Source organism: Opisthocomus hoazin, chromosome 5, assembly GCF_030867145.1.
Source record: "Opisthocomus hoazin isolate bOpiHoa1 chromosome 5, bOpiHoa1.hap1, whole genome shotgun sequence".
In the NCBI taxonomy this organism is placed as follows: domain Eukaryota; kingdom Metazoa; phylum Chordata; class Aves; order Opisthocomiformes; family Opisthocomidae; genus Opisthocomus; species Opisthocomus hoazin.
Window position 1 is genome coordinate 46,322,162 of NC_134418.1, and position 21,726 is coordinate 46,343,887.

At 37.3% G+C, this 21,726-nt stretch overlaps 1 protein-coding gene across 2 annotated transcripts in view; it reads right to left on the reverse strand.

The window, feature by feature from the left end:
- Positions 1-21,726, reverse strand: part of TTC29 (tetratricopeptide repeat domain 29) — a 133,393-nt gene that overhangs the window by 110,618 nt on the left and 1,049 nt on the right. The window contains exons 3-4 of one of the 2 annotated variants that reach the window (XM_075421092.1): positions 20,724-20,820; positions 3,329-3,552 (exon numbers count right to left, since the gene is read on the reverse strand). In XM_075421092.1, coding sequence (XP_075277207.1) covers positions 3,329-3,552; positions 20,724-20,815 — 316 coding nt within the window. In that variant the 5' untranslated portion in view covers positions 20,816-20,820. Of the gene's footprint in view, positions 1-3,328; positions 3,553-6,173; positions 6,481-20,723; positions 20,821-21,726 lie in introns of those variants that run through there. The other variant, XM_075421091.1, reaches the window with a different exon arrangement.

The following is a 21,726-nucleotide window of genomic DNA, read 5'->3' on the forward strand; positions in this document are numbered from 1 at the left end:
ATGGCTCTTCAAAGGGATAGCAGCAACAACCTGCCAGCACTGTATGATACTTTCAAGGACAATTATACCTTCAAGTGAACTTACTCTGAGCAGTACAATCAGGCAGAAAAGCACACAATTGGGCAGGCCATTCCATAGCCTCAAAATATAACTTTCTTTCTGAAAAAAACCCCAACATTTTTGTATATGTGCCAAGAAATAACTGTATACATCAAATGCTGAGCTATGTAGATACATTGCTTTGGCATTTATCCTGCATGCTTCTGTGAAAAACCCTACAACTATACACATTTAAACAGCTAAACTATCTCCTTTTTTTTTTCAAGCTACTGAGACCAGAACTGTTAAAAAGAGAGGTTAGTCCATGATAATGAAGGAAGATCAAGGAATAATTAGAAACAACTCAATTTTGAAGTCAGACACATTTACATCATTTGCATCAAAAAACACCAAATAGGAATGCAGCCAAGCACTGCCAATATTTCTGCTAGTGTTTTTGAGATAATGCTGTACCTAGGGCAAAGTAACTATCAGCTATTTTTCTAAGAAGATGCAACGATTAATGCTATCTCTCTATTTTTAAATACTTGGAAGGTATTCAAATACAATGACAAGGAGAGTAAGTTGTACAGAAGAAAATCTTTTCTTTGCACACAGCATAATATTAGTAATAGACAATTAAAAAAAAAGGTGACTCCTGGATGATTTGAAGTTCAATCAAAACATAGAGAACACTCACTGGTGTATGCAAAGGTAAACGGTTTGTACAATGTAACACCAGTAAACAAAATGTCACTATTTTAAAACCCAGCAGTGAAGAAAACAATTGCTCTTTGATATCAGCCTCCGCATTGTGATGGCTGGCTCTGATTCTGTTCAAGCAAACAATTTATGTCCAGCATTATAGTGTCCTATAAATACAAACTACAAAAAAAATTATAAGATTAACATATTCTACCAATAAATATGGAAAGTGAATGAATACCTGGCTTTCTCTGTGCACTACAGTAACGACCATAAAACTCTAAACTTAGGAGCAGCAGTTCTAAGTTACATTCACAATTAAGACACCAGCACACTATGATGCAAAAAAATCAGATGAGAAAAAATAAAAAACAAATAAAAAAATTATTTACTGACATAGTAAGTGAAGTTTTGTTTTCCATTTGTTTACCACTTCAGGTTCAAAACCAATCCCTTAATAAAGTATAGTTTAATCAAAAAACTTACAAGTCATGAAGATTTTTTTTCCCCGTAATTTATACCTGCTATCTCTTCCTCAACACAACTGTTAGCTCAAGACAGCATACCTGAGAAAGGTAAACTTTCAGCTAGCCTAATATTAGTCACATCAGCCACACTGTGAAACTCCCACAGTTTACAACCCCAAATATTACTTTCAGCCTTTTAAGCTTGAACTGTGGTGGCCGAAGAGCAAATGCAGGTCAGCTGCTGTTGTGACTTCTACATCACGGTAAGTTCCAGCTGAGGTGAACTGCTGAACATTACTTAAATGGTGTCAGCTAGAGTTGTCAGGAGATCATAAGACAGAGCCCCAAGCAATTTGATGAGAATCAGAGAGTAACTGGATTAGTGGAACTACTGAATTGGTATTTGATGAGCTGTATAATTCATCTGTTATGTAGTCACAGCACTACTGGCTCTAACACCTGCAACGTGAATTAGCATCCACCTCTTCATGTGCCAGGTGATTCAAGCCTCACTTAAAACAAACAAGAGATTTGTGCAAAGGTTTGCACTGAAAGTGGTGAAAAATTCAAAACTAACTATACCTTGATCGAGCAATTCAATAAAGATGCTTGCCAACTCTGTTGGCACATTCATATTATTTTCTCTTCTTTCATTTTAACCAACTTTAACAGGCAACGCTGGGAGATATTCTCTCCTAGGGGCAAGATATAATCACTCATAAAATTGGTGGTATCTTGTCTCTGAGAGAAGTGAAAGACTTAAAGAGCCCATCACATAGTGAACGCTGGGTTCAGTGAGAGAAAGGGCTCCTGCCTTTCACTGGGGCACAAACTGCACCGTCAGCAGCACCTTGGCTCTCCGGGAGCGTGTTTGCCAACTCTGTTGTCACACACGAGTTTGTAACAGTGAAAAATGTCGTGCACTGAAGTAAGACAAACTGCTCTCCTCAAGCAGCTGCAGGAAGCAGGCCCATCAAGAGAAGCCATCTCTGCTACTTCTTCAACATCAAAGTGTTGGCAGTATGCTTCTGTCAGGGCACTCTGAGTGCAAAACTCCTCTCTTGTGCTCCTGCCAGCTACAGGGATGCCTATTCAGGTTTTAGGCATACTCCAGACAAATCCGAAGGTTCCTTCCAATCACGGGCTGGGTAGATTTCCTGCCTAGAATTATACTGAATTAAATAAAGAAACACAACTTTTGGCTTTCACAGTATACATAAAATAAACATTTTAAATTAACATTTTTTTAAGTGGTGAAAGGGTACTTTTGTGGTTCCTTTGTTAAATGAAGTTGTCTGTTTCTGAATTTCAGCCAAACAGGTTCCAAACTGACAAGCTTTATTGTAGATTTTCATATTGGTAATGATCAAAATGCAACTTGAAATAAACCAAGTATAGCAAAACCAGCTCAGCCATGAAACAAGACTGGAGTTAGAGCTTTATCTGCCTCCATCCTTACAATTATTCCAAAGGAGAAAGACAGTGTAGATTATATTACTATTTATAGTAAAAGGAAATGATAAATATGAGCGCTTATTAAATAGTAGGCAATAGAGAAAATACAGTAATTTGGAGTTATGTCTTCACTAATACCTAGTAATTCACAGGTGGCATGTTACATCTGTGTGCTGTATTTTATTCGACACATTCACAATCCTTTTTAAATCAGTCACAAATCCAAACACTTAGCAGACAGGGTATTTAATAAAATCAGATTTACAAAACTACTACTGTGTGAAGCAGCATTTCACCTACTAAATTTTTCTAATGCAAAACCAGCTACTCAAATCAATACAGAAAGAAACACAATAGAATAATGAAACTATGAGAAAATAATTGAGATGTTATCAAAGCTATACATACATCAAACGTTTCTGATGATATCATAACGCACCCTGCATGTTTCTCCCTTTTATTTTTTCTTTCTTCACCAAACCCCTCCCAATATCTGCAGCTCCTAATCATTTATTCTCTGAATACAGCTTAGTCGACTAAGGCTGAAATGTGCTAAGATGCAGCAACATTTCAAATTCATACATGAAACAATTTGGAAGCTTCCCCCAGGCACTGGCGGCTGCGGCTCCCGCTGCTCTGCTACCCACAACCCCCGCATCTACCTGCTCGCCGGGCTGCCTCAGCCCTGGTCAGGAAGTGGCGAAGCTGATCCAGCTTATCAGGCTGCTCCTCCAGGGACTTCTGCTGCCATATGGCTGACCCAGGCCCCGCAGCCTCCCTCAAGGCATTCCACTTCTGTATCAGAGTGCAGAGCTCGGAGAAGGACTTGTGATAACCCTGTCGCAGCATGTCTATGCAGATGTTCTTCTTGTATGAATTCCTGTTACTGGGAATAAGAAAGATAGATTTTAAGCCTTTAAACCTGTACTCTGTTCTCCACCTTCCCAAATAAGCGCAAGATAACTAAAACAGCTTTCAAGAGGAGACCTCTGCAGTTCAGCAGCTAGGAAGGGCTATTTTTAACCCCACTCAAAAAGCATTCTGCTAAAATACGATTATGAATGTCATACCCTAGGGAAGCAAACATGGCAATAATGAATAAATACCAATATACGTATTGAAAACATGTTAAAAATATACTGGTATTCTTTAGCTGGTATTCGTAAGAGAGGCTGACTGATGGGGAAAAAAAAAAATCCATGTTTACATTAGTTCATGAAAACACAATGAACTCTTCGTTTGCTTTAAAACACTGCACAGGGAAAAATGAGGCACATTCCACACGTCAAAACAATGTATATGTTAAATAGTTTTGCTGTAGGATATGATGGCTTGGTTTAAAACATCAAACAAATGCTATGCCAGAAATATAATTATTAGATATTATTTTGCTTCCGTTCAGCATATAGCTTCAGCCGGAACTGGTTTAGTGATGCAAAAGTTCAATCATTTCTCCCTAATTTTAAAATCAAATGATGCAAAGGTGAATTTAAATCAAAGTTATCTCATTCATAAACTCTGATAAGATATACATATCAAAAAGTTGTGTAACCAAATATTCTCAGGAGGTAATATATCTTTCGAGGTATTATTTATGGAAATAATCAAAATATTTCTTTTATGTGGCATGAAACAATCATTGTGTCCTATCCTGGAGAAAACTATGAGTCCAATGGGACTGCCTGCAACACTAAAGTGCAGATGTAAAGGTTTGCAGGAGTAGTTATCTAGTGTGAGAAGACAAACCTTTGTCCCAGTAAAACAGCAAGGACCCAGATGTGTTAATTTTATTTTCTATATTCCATCAAGTTTCCAAACTTTTTTCAAGACTGTCTTTTTAGATTAAAATCCATTTAACTTCAAATCCTCAGCAGCTTTAAAATAAATATGGAAACCTGAAACCCGAGATTTATATTGTATGTAATAAATTCAGATGACCTCATGCTAAACAATAGCCTAATGAGACCAATACTTCTAGCCTAAAAAGAGCTACTGCAGTTCAACAACAACACTAATAAGATGGAAGCGATGTAAAACACTTCTTAGCTAGATGTCATTGAAATAAACAGTAACGTGAGATGTAAGAAGTAAATAATATACATTATTTCACATTTAATATGATTAAAATAAAATATATTAATTACTGCGTAGATGCATATTAATTCTTCATATGTATTTTTGACATTTCCATTGCAGAACCAAACACAAACGTATTACAAAAACCTGATATGATTTAGACTAGACAGTACTGAATTTGTGTTTAATATATAAATAGGTGTTATTCTGAGATCGAAAAGCACACAGTGTTTACACAGACAAGTGAAAATATGTAACTACTCTCTACCAGAAAACATTTGGAACATTTATCTTAGAAAAGTAAATGAGAAATACCTTTAAACATATAAATTTGAATTTGCCAGAATATTTGTTATATATCAGATGCACAGTATACAGCTTAAAAGTACTGTAAATATATTATGTTAATACAGTGCAATGCATTCTTTGCTCTGTATACGGAATGCTTTCTTTTTTCTGCTTTAAAATTCTATCTAATTAAAAAAAAACAATCAAAGAATATAGGCAAAAAATTCACACCAAATTCCAAAGGCCTAGGACAGAATCCTACAGTAATACAACCCAGAGCAGTGGAATAACAATCTGTATAGCAGACACATATACATGCATATTTATTTATATAGTGTGATCTACATACGTGTGTATGTGTTCATGCATGAGATCACTAGATGCAGTGGAAGTAATGAAGAAAGTACCGCTAAAAGCTCTCAACAGTGACTAAACAAAATGTTATTCAGTTAAATTTTAACATGCACTGCATACTCCCTGAGCACAGCACCAATATTTGTATAAATGAGAAACTGTGTCCACGTGACGTTGTTTCCTGTAGACCGACCCATTGGACTTTAAGTCAAAGCACATTTTCCCCACAAGACAGCATCATTAGCAAAACAATACAGGAAAAAAACAAAAAACTATACAGTAAAATAGGTCAGTTTAAAAAATTAGTGTCAATATTCTTTTAATAAATCCCATCCCAATTAACAAAGAAATCGAAATAATGCTGAACTAATCATACGGTACAGAGCACTTTTTTTTCTTAGGCAAAGATAACTGATTTTAACTCACAAGCAATGAAGCTATCTACTGTTTAACCATTCAAATTTTACAGGCATAAAACCAAAAGTTATCTCCCAATTATACTCAAAAACAGAAAGTACACAAAGCGCAAAGCGGTGCTGCTGTTGTTCCCTTAAGTTTCTGCCACGTACATGCCACCAGTGACTGACCCCACACAAACAGGGCTAGAAACAAATGGTGTGACAGGGACGAACGGCATTCGTGACACCTGAGAGAGCCCGACACCGCAACGGCTTCTGAGGCTGTCTCACTTGTCAGAGCGGTTCCACCGCCAGTGCCCCTTCCTTCCAGCAAACCGCGCTTTGGAACTGAGGAGCCGCGGAGGTGACACAAGTGAACTTTTCATGGTACCTGGAGACAAACTGCAACTCCCGATCCTCAACATCCTTTTCACACTGCTTTCCGTGATGTCACGCAGCACGTAAAACAAGAGGTTAGATGGAACACCTCATGTTTTACATGACTGAAGATTACTTTATTTCTATTGTCGGTACCAAAACCTGACACCTAACTGCACCCACACGAGTTATTCCATAAACCCCGCTAACACTGTGTTTCTGCTACGCTAACGAACTGGTGTACCCAAAGCCCTTGGCGCCTCACCCCCTAACAAACTACGGCTCAGCACTAAGCCAGCAACCTCGCGGTCCCGCGTGGCGCCCACGCCGATCCAGCGACGGTGCCCCGAGCAGCGGAGCGGAGCAGGCCCGACCGGCCGCCCGGCGGGCGCGGCGTCGCTCACGGGGTTTAACGGTCTCTGGGGGCATCTACCGGTCGCCCGGAGAACTGCAGCCAGGCCTGGCCGGCCGGGCCGCTGTCGGTCCGGCGGGAACAAAGGCGGGCACCGGCACGGCCGGAACGGCGCCGCGCCGGGCAGCCGCGCAGCCGCGTTGGAGCGAGCGCGCGGGCGGCTCGTAACCTCGGCGGCGCTCGGTCCGAAGACCGAGGCGCGGTCCGAATGCGGGCCCGAGGTCCCGCTTCCCCGCTGAACGGCGGGATGCGCGGGGCAGGAGACAGACGGGATTTTTTTACCGCAGATTGTTCCTAGGTTGAAACCCGGAGCGTGTCTGTGCGTTAGTGGTTAAAACAAAGACACCAGTGCATCCGCCTCCGACTTACGGCAGATCGGTTCTAATTCTGCCCCAGCCCGTGCAATTCAGCGTTTGAGCACCGTGACGCTTCACGCCCAGGCGGAGGGTGCCGAGCCCCGCGCCGCCACCACCGAGCCCCCTCTCGTGGCTTTACCGCGGGTCGGGTAAAACAGCGAAATGAGGCCCACGGGGGGGGCTGCCTGGGCACCCTGCATCTGCCCGGCGCCAGCCGTCGCTGCCACGCAGCATGGCGCGCACGAGGCGCTGAACACCCCGCGCCTCCGGGCGTGCGTGTGCTGTGGCGGGGCGGGCGTCAGGAGAATTCCTAGCAGCAAGTAAATGAGTGAACAACCACCAGAGGTTAAAGCTGCCAGGTCAGCGGTGCCACGCCACAGATGATGATTTCACGCAGCACGGTCCCACGCGGGAGGAAGCAGCGGTTCATCGACTGTGGGCCTGCGCGCTGGCCAAGGCACCGGCATCGTTAGCTCCGTGCTGCAAGTGTACCTGGGCATCGCTGCGGGCATTGTACGTTTCTTAAACTACATGGCCACGTACAGGATTGTCTTATACTGATGTTTTTTATTATTCTCATTGCTATTCTAAAATAATCTACAGTTGTGCTGAGGAATCACAGAAACCTGATTCTAATCTTCCTTTGCCAGTGCAAAAATCATAAATACTAACTTTCAGTGAGGCTAATGACATTACACTGTTGTTGCAATCTCAAGGACCTGCCTATGTTACGGTATTGTACTTTTACAAAACTCTTAAGCAATGCTAGGAGATCAGGACAGTACCATACTACGTTCCCTTTAACTTAAAATCCTGCAGAACGAGGCTATTTGCATTCTACCCTTTACACTGAAAGAGGGAAAAGAAACAAGAAATTAAGAGGCCAAGAGGCAGGCACTGGTGTTAGAAATAATCCAGTCAGTATAGCATAGCAGAATAATTTACCACAATCTTAATTCTCCATGCCTCCTGTCTGGTGTGGTCAATTACAGACATGCAAAATAACTGCAAAAGTCTACTATTTTCAGATGACAGATTATTTTTTTTTTTTTTTTTTTTGATATCAGGGTTCATATCATCAGATTTTGTAGGATTCAATTAGTAGTACAGGTTAATGCCAGCTGCAGATTACAAGCGTGCTGTAGCAACTGTAAAGCACAAAATGGCGTGGATTAAACAGCGACAATATATAAAATATTAAAGTGTACTTCCAGTGTAAAATAATTACCAATTATTATAATGTTTAAAAACTGTATTCAAATAGGTTTCATCCACTTGGGATTTCCTTCTGCAGCTGGCAACTCAATGACTGATACAAATGCCTTAGATAAGGATCACAAAATTATGAAAAAATAATCAAGATATTTTTTGCTTAAGTTTATTTAAACAAACACATTTTACTCCCCCCCCCACATTTTCTGTCTATAAATCTACAATAAAATTAAAATTAAATCAAGTATGTGAATACTTACTTTGTGTTTAACCTATATTCAAACACAACATAAACAATGAGACATCAGAATTTCCTCACCAAAATTTGAAAAATATACACATTAAGTAAAAACAAATATACTACACAAAACACTAAAAAGCCAAGTATGCTGTCAGAGTTTATAACCTCAGGCTGCTCTGCCTAAGAACTGAAAGAGGAACTATTATTTAATTATAGCTGGACAGCCAAAAAACTTAACAGTTTTGCAACACCTCTAGTGACCCATGTCTAAAATACAGTGAAAACTTCTGCAGGGCATTGTTGAACACAAAAAGCACTTATGCAAATACTTGGTAAACATGGAAGCTGAAGATTTGACTATCACATCCAGTGATGCTGGTATAAAATCATGTACTCACACTGTTGAAATCTACGTTGTCATGTGTCTTGGCTGCAAGCCACCAGTTAGGTACATTGCTAACTTCAAAACACATCCGAGTCATCTCAGTATCTGAGTTCAGCGTGAAAATTTATATACATCAGTACTTCGGTGAGTCAAGCCCTCAGTTGGTCAAGGTACTCAGCACCTTTTCACAACATACTGCTGCTGATACAAAGCTATTTAACCGAATCAGGGCACAGCCCTCTTTAATCCTAGTTTAAAGACTGTCCGCCTAAATACTTTTCTTTTAATGAAATATTTACTGGATGGTACTATGTTGAATTGTGGACTACAGTAATCTCATTAAAGAAAGATATGAAAGTACAGTAAATGCCATTAAGTAGTAACAGACACCTTACACATCAGAATTTTTGATTACGAAGACTGAGAATTAAATTATATTGGGGGGTGTGTGCATGTTTCTTAATTCCAAATTATAAAACTGAAACAGGTAATGTCCTAATACAAAAAGTATACAATCCACCAAGCCTCCAAATGTTATAAAAAGAACTCCCTACTCTAAATAATAAATAAAAAATATTGCATGACAATTTGTACATGTCATGAGAAGGAAGAATGACCAGCTTGAAATTGACTGTTGTAACAATTCAGATTTTTTTAAATAAGAAAAGGTTTATACAGCTATGTATTCAGAACTATTAACAGAAAGATGAAAATAAAGTGTATCAGAAAATAAATATATAGGCACTTTATACCACATATATAGGTACAATAACTTTCAGCATAAGTAATGTAGTATTTTTCATCGACTGCCTCACAGTCTCCGAGTGTTGTCAGACCCCACTTTAACCCAAATCATGCAAAGGAGGATGCATAACCTGTCAGTAGGATCCTGTGAAGAACACATACATTGAACTCGCTTCCTTTTGTTCAAAGCTACACTGCTGCTTTAATACTACACAAAATGAAAAATTAATCAATTACAAACATCAAAGGATGACACAGAAAAAGTATTTTAAAATGAATGTAAGTACTGTAATAATTAAAAATCCTAATTAACCTAGAAATACAAATTTAGCAATGACCTTTTGGAGCATTCTGTGCCTAAACATAAATGCAAAGAAAGCACTAAAAATAAAGATAAAAGTTCTACCCGCATAGAAATGTTCTTCATATAAGAGCACACACACCTGTGATTATTTCACGCATAATCAGAAAAGACTATTATCTTCATTAATCTTTCTGCTTTTCTTTCTAAATTAATTTTGTTCATTAACAAAAAGTAATTCCAACCATATTTTACAGACTATTATTTATCAAAATGAAGTATTTCTCAACTTTCCTCTTTTATTTCAGAGCTGATCTAACGGACTGAGAGCTAGACACATCTGAGTTTGGAACCCTTTCCATTTGACTTGCATGATATCAGAGAAGTCACTAAATTTCTCTGCAAGTTTCTTTCACAGTGTACAAAATAATGTTTAGAAAAAGATAATCGTAATTATTTAGTTTCTGTATCTTCTCAAGCTGATGCTATGAATTTTCCTAAAACCCTATACAAGGCTATGCATTTATTATACTATTGCTATGAAGAATTCCCACAGTATTTTTCCTTTTGTTTATGATATCTCATTCAAGTCCCGAACAGAACTTACTCAGCAGCCTAAGGACAAATAGATTACACAGAGATTAAGAGGAAAAGAAAACAGAGGATTTTACACAATTCAGGATTCACTGTGAGAATTACTAGAAAGTCCTGATTGTACCAAGGCAAATTAAACTGTCTTTATTTCAGACTCTTTTTGTATGTTAGAGGTGCTTCACCTTTATGGAGTGTTTTAAAAATAGAAGTCAGTTGTGTATTGCTTGTACACGGTCTTCAGTACTAAATATTGTTGAACTATTGAGAAATGAAAGCGCTAGAAACCATAAGACCAAACTTAGTAAAAACAACAAGTTACATAAAATAAGAAAAACTTCAGCTCACTGTGTTCTTCTTTATTAAAGTATGTCATGTATTTTATCTTTGCAAGAGTTTGATGAGTTTTTGCAAGTAAAATTCTGTTTCCTCTATACTTGCTAATAGTCATGAGAATCTGTAGTTTGCACCTTCCCATTAAAAATGTATTGTATTTTTTGAAATTATTCACCCCGCCTTTTATCCAGATCATGTCTTTGAAAGGAGGAAGTAGATAATAAATGGAATAATTCATGATTTCCCATTAAATATGAAACTTTCTTTTGCAGAGTTTAGAAAATGAAGTTCTACATAATGTACAGAAGTTGATTAGAACTTTTTTTAACCTTTTCAAGAAAAACCTTTCACATTACACAAATGCACAGAGAAGTTTCTTTAGGAAAGGGAAACCATTCACTTCCCACACAGTTCTGTTCTTCAGATCACTGCTTAATTACACTACATAATATGTTTATGAGGCTCAAAATTCACAGAGATCATTCATTTGACCAAAAAGAATGTGTGCCTCTAAGTGCTAAAATTTCTTTTTGAAAGTTTTTTAATAAACATTGAATCCTGGTTATGGCAAGGAAGATTGTTAGAAATTATTCAGACAGAAAAAAAAATACATATTTAAATAATATTGTGAAAGAATTTTAAAATTTATCATCTAGCTCAATAAGTGACTTGTGCCATCTCCCTTTCCACAATCAGCAGGGAGTTTCGGATAGAGTGCCTTAATTTAAAATTTCTTTTACTATGAAAGGATACATTTCTTGGGTTCTGATTTACCCTTTTCCATAGTTTTTAGTATTTAAAAGTGAAGAAATATCCTCATAAAATGTAAATGAGTTGACACAACATTCCACCAGTTCCCAATCAGAGTAATGTAAACAAAGAGGGTCATAAGGTGCTCACAGGTTGTATCTGCAGACTGATATCAGAAAGAACAGCAACATCTTGCTAAGTCCCAAACATGAAAGGGAAGTAACAGTTTACTTCTTCTTTTGCTGCTATGTCCTTCTTTAGCTGCCTTGAGCTCTCCCCTCTCTCTCTGTCTTCATAATGTTATACACAGAAGAAATGGAAGTAGCTCAAATCAGTGCATCCCTAGCATGAAGTACTGTGCAATCAAGGACAGAAATGCAAGGGAAAAGCAGAACCTGCGCCTATACATCATCTGTCTGTGTCTGAAGTTGCCTTTCGCAAGCTTTCTAGTAATAGCAGCTGCCCCTCCTCCTTCCTTGCCTTAATGCCACACCAAGATATTTTTCCTAATCCTTATTCTTGGCAATGCCCCTCCCCTGTCCCTTGATGGGGACAAATCCACCTTACAACACAAAATTCTCAAGCTTGAATTATGCATGTTCAAATTGTGAAGCCCCAGTAAACTTTTCAGGTTGTGAAAAAGAAAACATGGCAATATGATAAACTGCCAGTGAAAAAAGGTCCCAATCTATTTGTTGAGTTAAAGATTGCCTAGGTCACATGTGAAGTCACCTCGCTAATTTATTTCGTAGAGATGACAGCTACTAAAAATTCTGGATTAATCAAAACCCCATTCAGCTATTTGTGTTCAGCATCCTTAAAGAACTGGTGCATGAATGCAAAAGACTAGAATAAGGACAAATAGAAAAGCAAATTAATCTAAAACCGAGTACCAAAACTCTCATGCTTTGAATAACTTATAAACTGAGGACAAGATCAGAAGAAGCACAGTCTAATAGTAGGACCTATTAGTCCGTCGCGGCTACGATGAAAATAAAGAATAAAACACTCTTCAAGCTAGGTCTTCTCCTCTCCATTAGTCCACAAACCTCATTCTTCTCCCTCAGTGGACTCAACAGCCCACCTCAGAATAAAAGCCTTTGCCTTTTTGTGTTCTGGATAATTTTGAAGTGGACCAGCCTTCTGAATTCTAAGCAGAACAACCCACTATATCTCAAAAACGTCTGATCGAATGCATGTAAGATAATCTTGTCTCCTGCCTGAAAAAGCTGTATCAGAGCACATCTTTGCTGACACAAATTTATCAAGGCAAGCTTTCCATAACACACTAATCCACCACTCACAAGACAGAAAACACAAATACAAATTTTCTGCATATCTGGGTCAGCCTGTACCGTCTCTGTATAATAACTTAGATGTCATCTGACTACCAACGAGTCTTGAGTGAGGACACTAGAACTCCATCATCCGATTCACTGAAATACATCACTAATGTAATATTTTTTTGCTACTACTAAACAAAGCTCTTCCTCTCATCAAAAAGATGTCAAAGTCTCTGTTTCTAGTTTTTAACTCTTTTTTGATGATATGGTTGTCTTTGGACAATTTTCATTCGTATGAAGAGGAGAGAACAATTACTTAATCTTTCTGGCCCTGACAAAAAGATCAGGAAACAGGAATGACAATATCAAATTCTGTTCCATTCTAGGCTCCAAACTAATTTGAAGATTCAACCCTGGGATCAATCTCTTGATGGAAAATGCCTTACTTCACAGTACATTGTGAACTTTTTGACTCTCAGATCTGTCATAAGGACAATTTTTAGTTTTTACTGCAACCCGATTTTGAGCCATTAATAATTTGGTGAGTCAAGACCAAGAACAGAAAGTATCAGGGAAGGCACACTGAAGGCCGGTGGAGTCAGCCAGCCTCCTCATAAGCTTAACAAAAGCCTAATTCTGTGGCAAGAAAGCAGTCACATTCTGCATTAATGGGAACCTTTACTTTTTTTCCATTTCCAGCTTCTTACACCACATTACAGAATCACAGAATCACAGAATGGTAGGGGTTGGAAGGGACGTCTGTGGGTCATCTAGTCCAACGCCCCTGCCAAAGCAGGGTCACCTACAGTAGGTTGTAGAGGACCTTGTCCAGGCAGGTCTTGAATATCTCCAGAGAAGGAGACTCCACAGCCTCCCTGGGCAGCCTGTTCCAGGGCTCTGTCACCCTCAGAGTGAAACTTCTTAAAGTTAAAATCTTAGAGAAGGAAACAAAACAAAAATCAATGAAAAAAGCAAAGCAATATCCTGTTTTAATACAATTAAAGTACTATTTTTCTTAAGCACTGTTTTTTCTTCCTTTTCATCATATCACCCTGGGACAAAAAATTATTACACACAAAAAAAATGAAAAACATCTCCACATTTTTCCACAGAAAAATGAGATCATAACACAAACACATGTAACGGAATTCTCATTTGCTGAAGTATGGAACAGAGTACAATACTGTATAATGGAAGGATAACTGCAACCTTTTCTTCTTTCAACTATGAAGAAACTAGTTTATCTTAATTTTAAAGAATATTGTGAAGGATACAATTCTAAGGAACAGCTTTAAAGAATGTTGCTTGTTTCCATAAATGTCATACCATCTATACATTCCTATACTGAGGAGGCAATAAATTTGTTATCTGCCTAACATGCATCAAAAAAAAAAGGCGTTTAATATTAAGCAGCAGTGTGGCTGTAAGAATTTGTCTTGACAAAACAATGACTGACTTCTTAAGTTAATCTCCATATTAAACAAAAGTACAGATATTTAGGTGGCAAAAGAAAGATATCCCGTCCTTTTATAAAAAAAGGGTAATAATCTACTTCTGGAATGGAAACAATATTTTAAAAACTACACGGCATATTACAAGCCATTTCTCCCACTTTTTAAAACAAAACCATCTGTTGTCTGCTGAGACATACAAAGCATAACATTGATTTCAGTAAGATCATTTACAGATATGGCATTGCCTTACTTTATAAATTGGTTTAAAATTACAGTTGATGCATATAGTTTTTTATAACTAGATTAGCCTGGTACTAATATAACTGTGTAGCTACTAGTTTGTTCCCATTTGTTTGCTCTCAAATAATTGTATAAGGTTTATGGACCAGCATCAGTAAATTACATCCTATAGAAATTTTGTAACTGCTGACCTATTATAAAAAGCTAAAATTCTGAGAATAATTAAATACATAGAACATGAACGTAATCTTTTAAAATATGTACTTTAAAAAATCTCCATAGAAATAAATCATAATACATATGATATTTCAGTTTAATCTTCTAAGAGGCTTTGATAACTTTGAAAAACACCATATTACAAAGCAATAAGGAAACACCCCACTTTGTGTAGGTATAGCAGAACAGATTATAAAATTCCTACTTCATTGCGAATTTCCTTGCTGGTTTCCTTTTCCACAACCTCCAGGCTCAGGGTTTGGATATAAAAAGAAAAATCATATAGGAGGGTTTTTTGGGGTGGTTTTTTTTATTATGTTTTTGGTTTTTTTTTAAATAGCAGTTAAAGGCTGACCTGATCAAATCAGAGCTGTAAAACACACTTTGAAGCCCCAAGGCCTTCCTAAATAGCAGTGACTCCCTGTGTAATCAGAGAGAGGACCCTTCTGTCCCTAGCATGGTGTGTGTGCTGTGGAAATCCACTGGGGCTAGAGACTGAACAGCTCACTGGGAAGGCAAGTCAGTCTGCAACCATTGTTGCGTAATGACTACAGCGGCACGGCATAGCTGGTGCGGAACTAGGGTGACAATAAGTCAACATACTTATTTCTGCACTTGCTCCCTGAGGTCTGATACTTCTTCCCACACAACAGAGCAACTACGCTACCCTTAGTTCAGGGGACAGGACCTCTGTCAACATGGCATTTGCTCGGGAAGGATCTGTTCCTTACGTTGGTCCAGCTCATGCAGAAGGTGACAGTCACAGACCGATCTTAGTTTCCTCCTCTTCAAGCAGTGAACATTTAAACCAGCTATGACACCTAGCACGATTAGTATGACAGCGTGATCAGAGGTAATGGTCTCACATCAGCCATGTGTACTCACAGAGCAGTAACATGGCACTTCCCACTGCTTCACCTAACTCACTTTCCTGTCAGTGTCAGGCTGCTCTCTCCCACAGACTGTGACCATAACTGTCTCTCCTACAGTAACAAAGGAACAAATTGAATTTTGCACACTCCAGAATGACATACTGAGAAGGTCCTGCCCAGTCCCATCACTGAACTAATCTTCAGTGCATGATCTTTTAACCTAGTCTTCATTCAAATAAAAGAAGTGGGGTATGAGTTTGATTTAGATTGCTCTCCTTATCATCAGACCAGATACATATCAATCCTTGCACTGACAGTCAGAACACTTACTTTATCATGTTACCATTGTAAAAATAAAGGCAAATTGAACATGTATCACAGGAAAGGAAAGTGTGTCTGCTGGCTGAGTACAGTATGGTTTTGGACACCACTAAAGTTATTACTCCTCAACTGAAATTTGGTAATTTTCTAGATTTTCACTTGAAAGTTTTTGGAGAAGGTTTGCAGGTACATTCTTAGGCTAGGAAGGAGAAAAGAAGCATGTTTTGCAAGAAACTAGATGTTTGAATTCCCGTCTGATTGATAGAATGTTTTTCACGGTGCAAGGGTGATATTGCAATATTAACTGTTAAGGTGCCTAGAGCCTTTGTATGCATCTTTTTATTATTTAAATATTGAAATAAATAAATCATCTCACTTAATCAACCAGCAATTCAGATTTGTTAGAATTCTTTCATTGATTTTGATGGTGCTGAACCCCAGATCTGTTAAAAGACTGCAGAAGAATAAGTCAGTCATAGTCTCTTGTAACTTCTAAAAGTAAATACGTCAGCTGTAAGAAATCAAAAGTTATCCAGATTTCTTTCATTCATTGGGTTTTTAAATAACTAATGGTGTATTAAATGCTTCACCGCAGAAGTCAGCACTTAGGCTTGGCTGAATAATAATTCAAAATTACAAGAACATGTATGTCAGTATACTAAGCTTCCACCCCAGAGGAGGTATTTCACAGAGGCTCAGAGAAAAAGGGGGGGGGGGGGGGCGGGAAGGAAGCACAATTTCAAATATAATTACTGACACAATCTTAAAAATAATGTTACAAATGTGATCTAATACTTTGGTAAATATACAAATTAGTAAAACCAAGGAGTTCAATGCTTTGATATATTTAAGATCAGGAGAAATGAATCATCATTATTTAATATCAACTTCAAATTTTAAATGCCAAGTTCCACTAAAAAGGGTAGGGCCTAGGGAACTTTAAATTTAAACGATTATGATGAATAGAAACAAAAGAAACAATAAACTTATGGATGTTAAAATGCCTGAAAAAAGCCAACTTATGCAGCAGCTTCTTGTTTTGACAACCCTTTGATATTCTTCGCCAAATAATCATCTATGCCATTTTTGTCTTTGATCAAATGAATCCTAAATTTAAATGAAAAAAATTAAAAGAAACACTGTGAGGTGCTAACATAGACTTCTGCAGCATGTATAATGTATTAGCATTGCCAAGTAGAGCTAAATACTGAAATATTGACAAAGTAATATAACAGACATTCTATAAACACATACAAATATCTTTGTAATTTTTTGGTCTGTAGCTATTTCAAATCTTTATTTCTGAAAGAAAACAGACTTGATAATAGCTTTCAAGGACCCGGTTATCTGATATTTCTGTCTAATCTAGAAGAAATTGTGTATCAGCTAAATCAATAATAATTGATTAAGCTATCCATATTTAAACTGTTTTCTAAACCAGAACCATTACATTTTTGCATTATCAGTATGGACCAAAGTGGTCCAATCTATTTTGTATTTAATTTTTTCAAAACAAAAAAAAAGAAAAGAAACAAAAAAAAAAAAATCCCAAACCCAACTCAAAATGTTTTCCTTAGTGCAATGCAGAGTTTTAATACTGCTCTCAGCTTTCCACAGTTTGAGCAGCATATTGCAAAAGGTGGTCCACTAAGGGGAATAATCCAAAGGGCATTAAAATAAACAGCAAATATCAGAATGCATTAATCTAATTTTAAAATTTGAACTGCACATCATTTCACCTTTCACTTGAGCCATCATCGCTTTGCATCTCCAGTCTGATACACAAGAGATGCCTTGAATTTTAAAAGACAATATGCACTTACTGACCATAAAGTGTATTTAAATAGATTCTGGTATCCCAACTGTGGAGGATATTATCTTTATAAAAGTAATGTGAATTTATTTTTATTCTTCTTAAAAGAGCATAAAGATTGTCTGGTTAATCACTCAAAGATAAAAGAAATTCAACATTAGTGTTCCACATAAATCTATTACTTTCCTCTTTCTCTGTCTATTACACTGCTGTCTTTCATTATAGGGATGAGAGTAAATTCTTTCCATACTGTTAGCTAATATAAGCATCATGCTCCTTATTGCTCTGAGAATACCAAAGACACTTCATGAAGTTCCTTTAAATGAAAACAAAATAGCTAAGCAATGTAAAGATATTTTGACATGTCTGTATTTAAAACTATGTAATAGTGAAAACCTCCGGCACAAGTAGGGCACTTAAATTTGTTCCAGAATTTACTACAACTGAGCTGCACCAACACTGACTTATGCTTTCAAGCTGCACATAACACAATCCATATGAGTTCCTGCTGACTGTGCAAAATTTATATCTTATGGATATTGCCATAAAAATTCAGTTATAATCAATACCAAAATTTAATCAATATCAAAATTTTCACACCAAAATAGTCACAATTTAGGAGGATACATAATGTCATTAGAATTATGATGATATAGTAATTATATCATATTTTAAACTGATGTAAAATATATTTGAAGATACAATAGGTTTCTATGAGGTAATAGAAAAATTAAAGATTTGTATCTCTGGGTAATTAAATATGTCAGTCACCAACACAAAAAACCCTGACTGACCTTTGTCTTTTAAGACTGCAAAAATGAGCTTTCCGCACACCAGTAGCACACAGAGAACACATCAGATATGGCGGTGTGGGGGGAGGTTAGGGAGTCCAAACCTCCAAACTGAATCAGTCAACTACAATAAGCAAATTCCATCAGCTTGCTGCAATTTAATCTACACTACAGTTAAAACACATCTCAGACTGGAACAAAGCAAAACCTGATGCCTTCTCATTATCTTCTCAAACATATTTTAATAAAAAACAATCAGGGGAAAAGCCCCTAGAATCATAAACAATTTAAAATGTCACCTGACTTATAGTGAAGGTATAAATTTCTGAGTTCTGACTGGTAACACCCTCTAACATAAAGACAATTACAGCCAAGGGGAAAAAAACAAAAGCAACAATTTGTAAACCAATTACCGTTACATAAGTTTTGCGATACCGTGTATTTGACTGATGCAACTACAAACACGGTCATCCATCATAAAGAATTTAAGTTACTAAAAATAATAAACACTTATCTCATCCTGGCTGTTATTATCAATGATGTTAACGTAGCAATAACACAGAAAAGACAGGCAGATGATACACAGGAAAAAATACACAGTAGAAAATTCCAGGAACTCAGATAATAATTATTTAAAATGGCTTTTTACATGCAATGACAATTAAAAACAATAAAAGTAATTAATGTGAAGAACTGAGACTATGACTTGGCATGGACATTGTTTCTTAATAGAGAAATGAGATAAGGATGGGACTGGCTAAGAGGCATTGATTCTTTTTGTCCAGAAGTTGTCACTTGCGTTTTCCAAACTGTTTTAGCCTTATTTCTCCAGTGTTTCCATGATGACTTACTATGTTTCATAAATAGTTTATAAAAAAAGTCTACTTCACCTGTAAATTGGCTCCTGTTTAATTTTAAATCACTCACTTATTAAAGACATATATATTTTAATCCAATGGACACCTATCCCGGAGTTAACATTTTACACCATGCCTTCCTGTAACTATTTCTGTTACCAGCCTATCCAGCAAAAAATAGCTACCGATTTTTTTCTAGAAATAAACTTCATGATAAATACACTTGGCTTTTTAATCAAAGAACAGAACAAAGTCGCATCAAGGACCAAACTGATTCTCACACAACTTTCTATCCCCACTGCTTATTCTGTTAACTCAGACTCCAGTTTTGTCACAATTTCAAAATCACAGAAAATGGCAGAGCTTGTCTTGCTGTAATCACTAGCCATCTACAGCATTGTCTAGAGCATTACAGAATCACACATTTCTTTTCTGCAAATAGGCACAATTTCTATAGGACTGCTGCAGAATGATCTTCTTGAACATGAAACTCCCCAAGTAAAGGAAAGAAACAAGCCTCCTACCCCTGGGGTGAGTTCTCCAGCAATGAAGTTGTTGGAAAGAGTGACGGCTGCAAAACACGGCTCCAGCCATTAAATTTTTTTTTTTTCTTAATCTTTTAAGACATCACTGCATGTCCTTATTCTATCAGTGTGGAAGAGGGCACCTATTAGTCAGAGCCCCTCAGAAAGCCTGGGCCCAAGTTTCTAGATCCATGTTTCTAGATCCTTAGTGCTTTTAGACATGTACATGCAGCTGCTGAACTCTGAGATGCCCCAGACCTTTCAGCCAAAGGCTAAGGGGAATGCTAGGACTGGGAAGAAAAAAAAGAAAAAAAAAAAGAAGAGGAGGAAGAAGAAAATAACCACAATTCTTTCTGAAATGGAGGCCACTCCAGGAAAAAAAGACTGTAATGGGGCAGAGTAGTAACTAACAGACCAGTACTTGCTCAGGGAGACAAAAATGTACGGATACAAGTAACTAAGAGAAGAAATGAATGCAACGGAATGGAGAGCCATGTGCAAAAAGAAGATGGCTTGAAAGTATTTTGGCACTCTTGTTAACTCTCTCAGTTATTAAGTGCATTGTTTTTTCATCCAAATAAGTACATTTTCAATAACCTACATTTGTATCAATGCTAAATGGAAAAAATTTCCCATGGTTCCAGAAGGGGTTTTGAAAAATTAGTATGAAAAATCTACCTTAAACAGAACACATTCCCTATTTTTTTTTCCATTTTAATTACGAAACTTTCCTAAGAGAGAATTTCCTTGCCTCTCATTTTTGCAGTTTTAAATATTGCAAAAAAGCAAACATAATTTGTCACCTTGACATAGCTGATTGAAGCTATTCACAGTAAAAATGATACTCTGAAAAGATATACATACCTTGCAAAGTCTAATGAGGGGCAAACAGTCTGCTCTATGAACCTGGGATGCTCCCTTGGGCTTTGCAGGATTGCTTGAGGCAACACATTCATTTTAACTAAAACAAACAAAAAGAAACAACCTTACTTGAAACAATGTCTTCACAGTGATGCAGTTTCTTACCTTTCTTGTGCTGCTTCCCAGTCAACCGTCTTTTATTTCCAGTGCATTCTGTGTCGAATTCGACTCCAGTTACACACAAATCTTTTCAGGCCTCAGCATTACTGCAGTAGGACATAATGCATAGCAAAGGCCATGATCTTGCAATGGTTTTCTCTCTTTCATTGGTGTGTTTTTGATTTGCACAGGGACAACAGATTCAGGAACCTTACTTGGAAACTTACAGGAAACTTATCTTACTTGTGATTCCCTGTGCTTCCTCAAGCTATCTAGGTCCAAGTATTAATAATGTTTTAAGTTAATACATAAGGTGGAGAAACAATTGAACATGCAGTGTGCAATGCAACAACAGGAACTGTATTAACATTCAAAATAATACATAATCATAATAGTAACAATGCTTTGAATAAAAAATGTAAGTAATGCTATACTTACAACACAGGGTTTTACTTAAAACAAAAGCCAAAAGCCCTGCACGGATGTAGAATTGTCTAGCTCGTCATTTTGAAGTACATAAATGCTAATAGGACTTTTTTGTCATATGGAGCTACTGTGTTTTTTCCCCAAGTATTCAGTCTACTCTTCCTACCATTAAAGTTTCAGCTGCCAGTTCCTTCATTTTGCATGTCTGTGATCTGAGGACGTTAGCAGCAGGAGCACCCTTACTTTTAAATTTGGTTTAATGTAGGTATTGCATGCCCTGCTGGCAGGCCTCAAGGCACAAACTTTTAATAGGGATGGGAAAACAGAATATAATGGGGGTGGGGGTGTGGGAAGGCAAGGGAAGAATTTAACTATTTGCTACATTACATGAAAGGAAATGTATTTTACAGGAAATAAATGT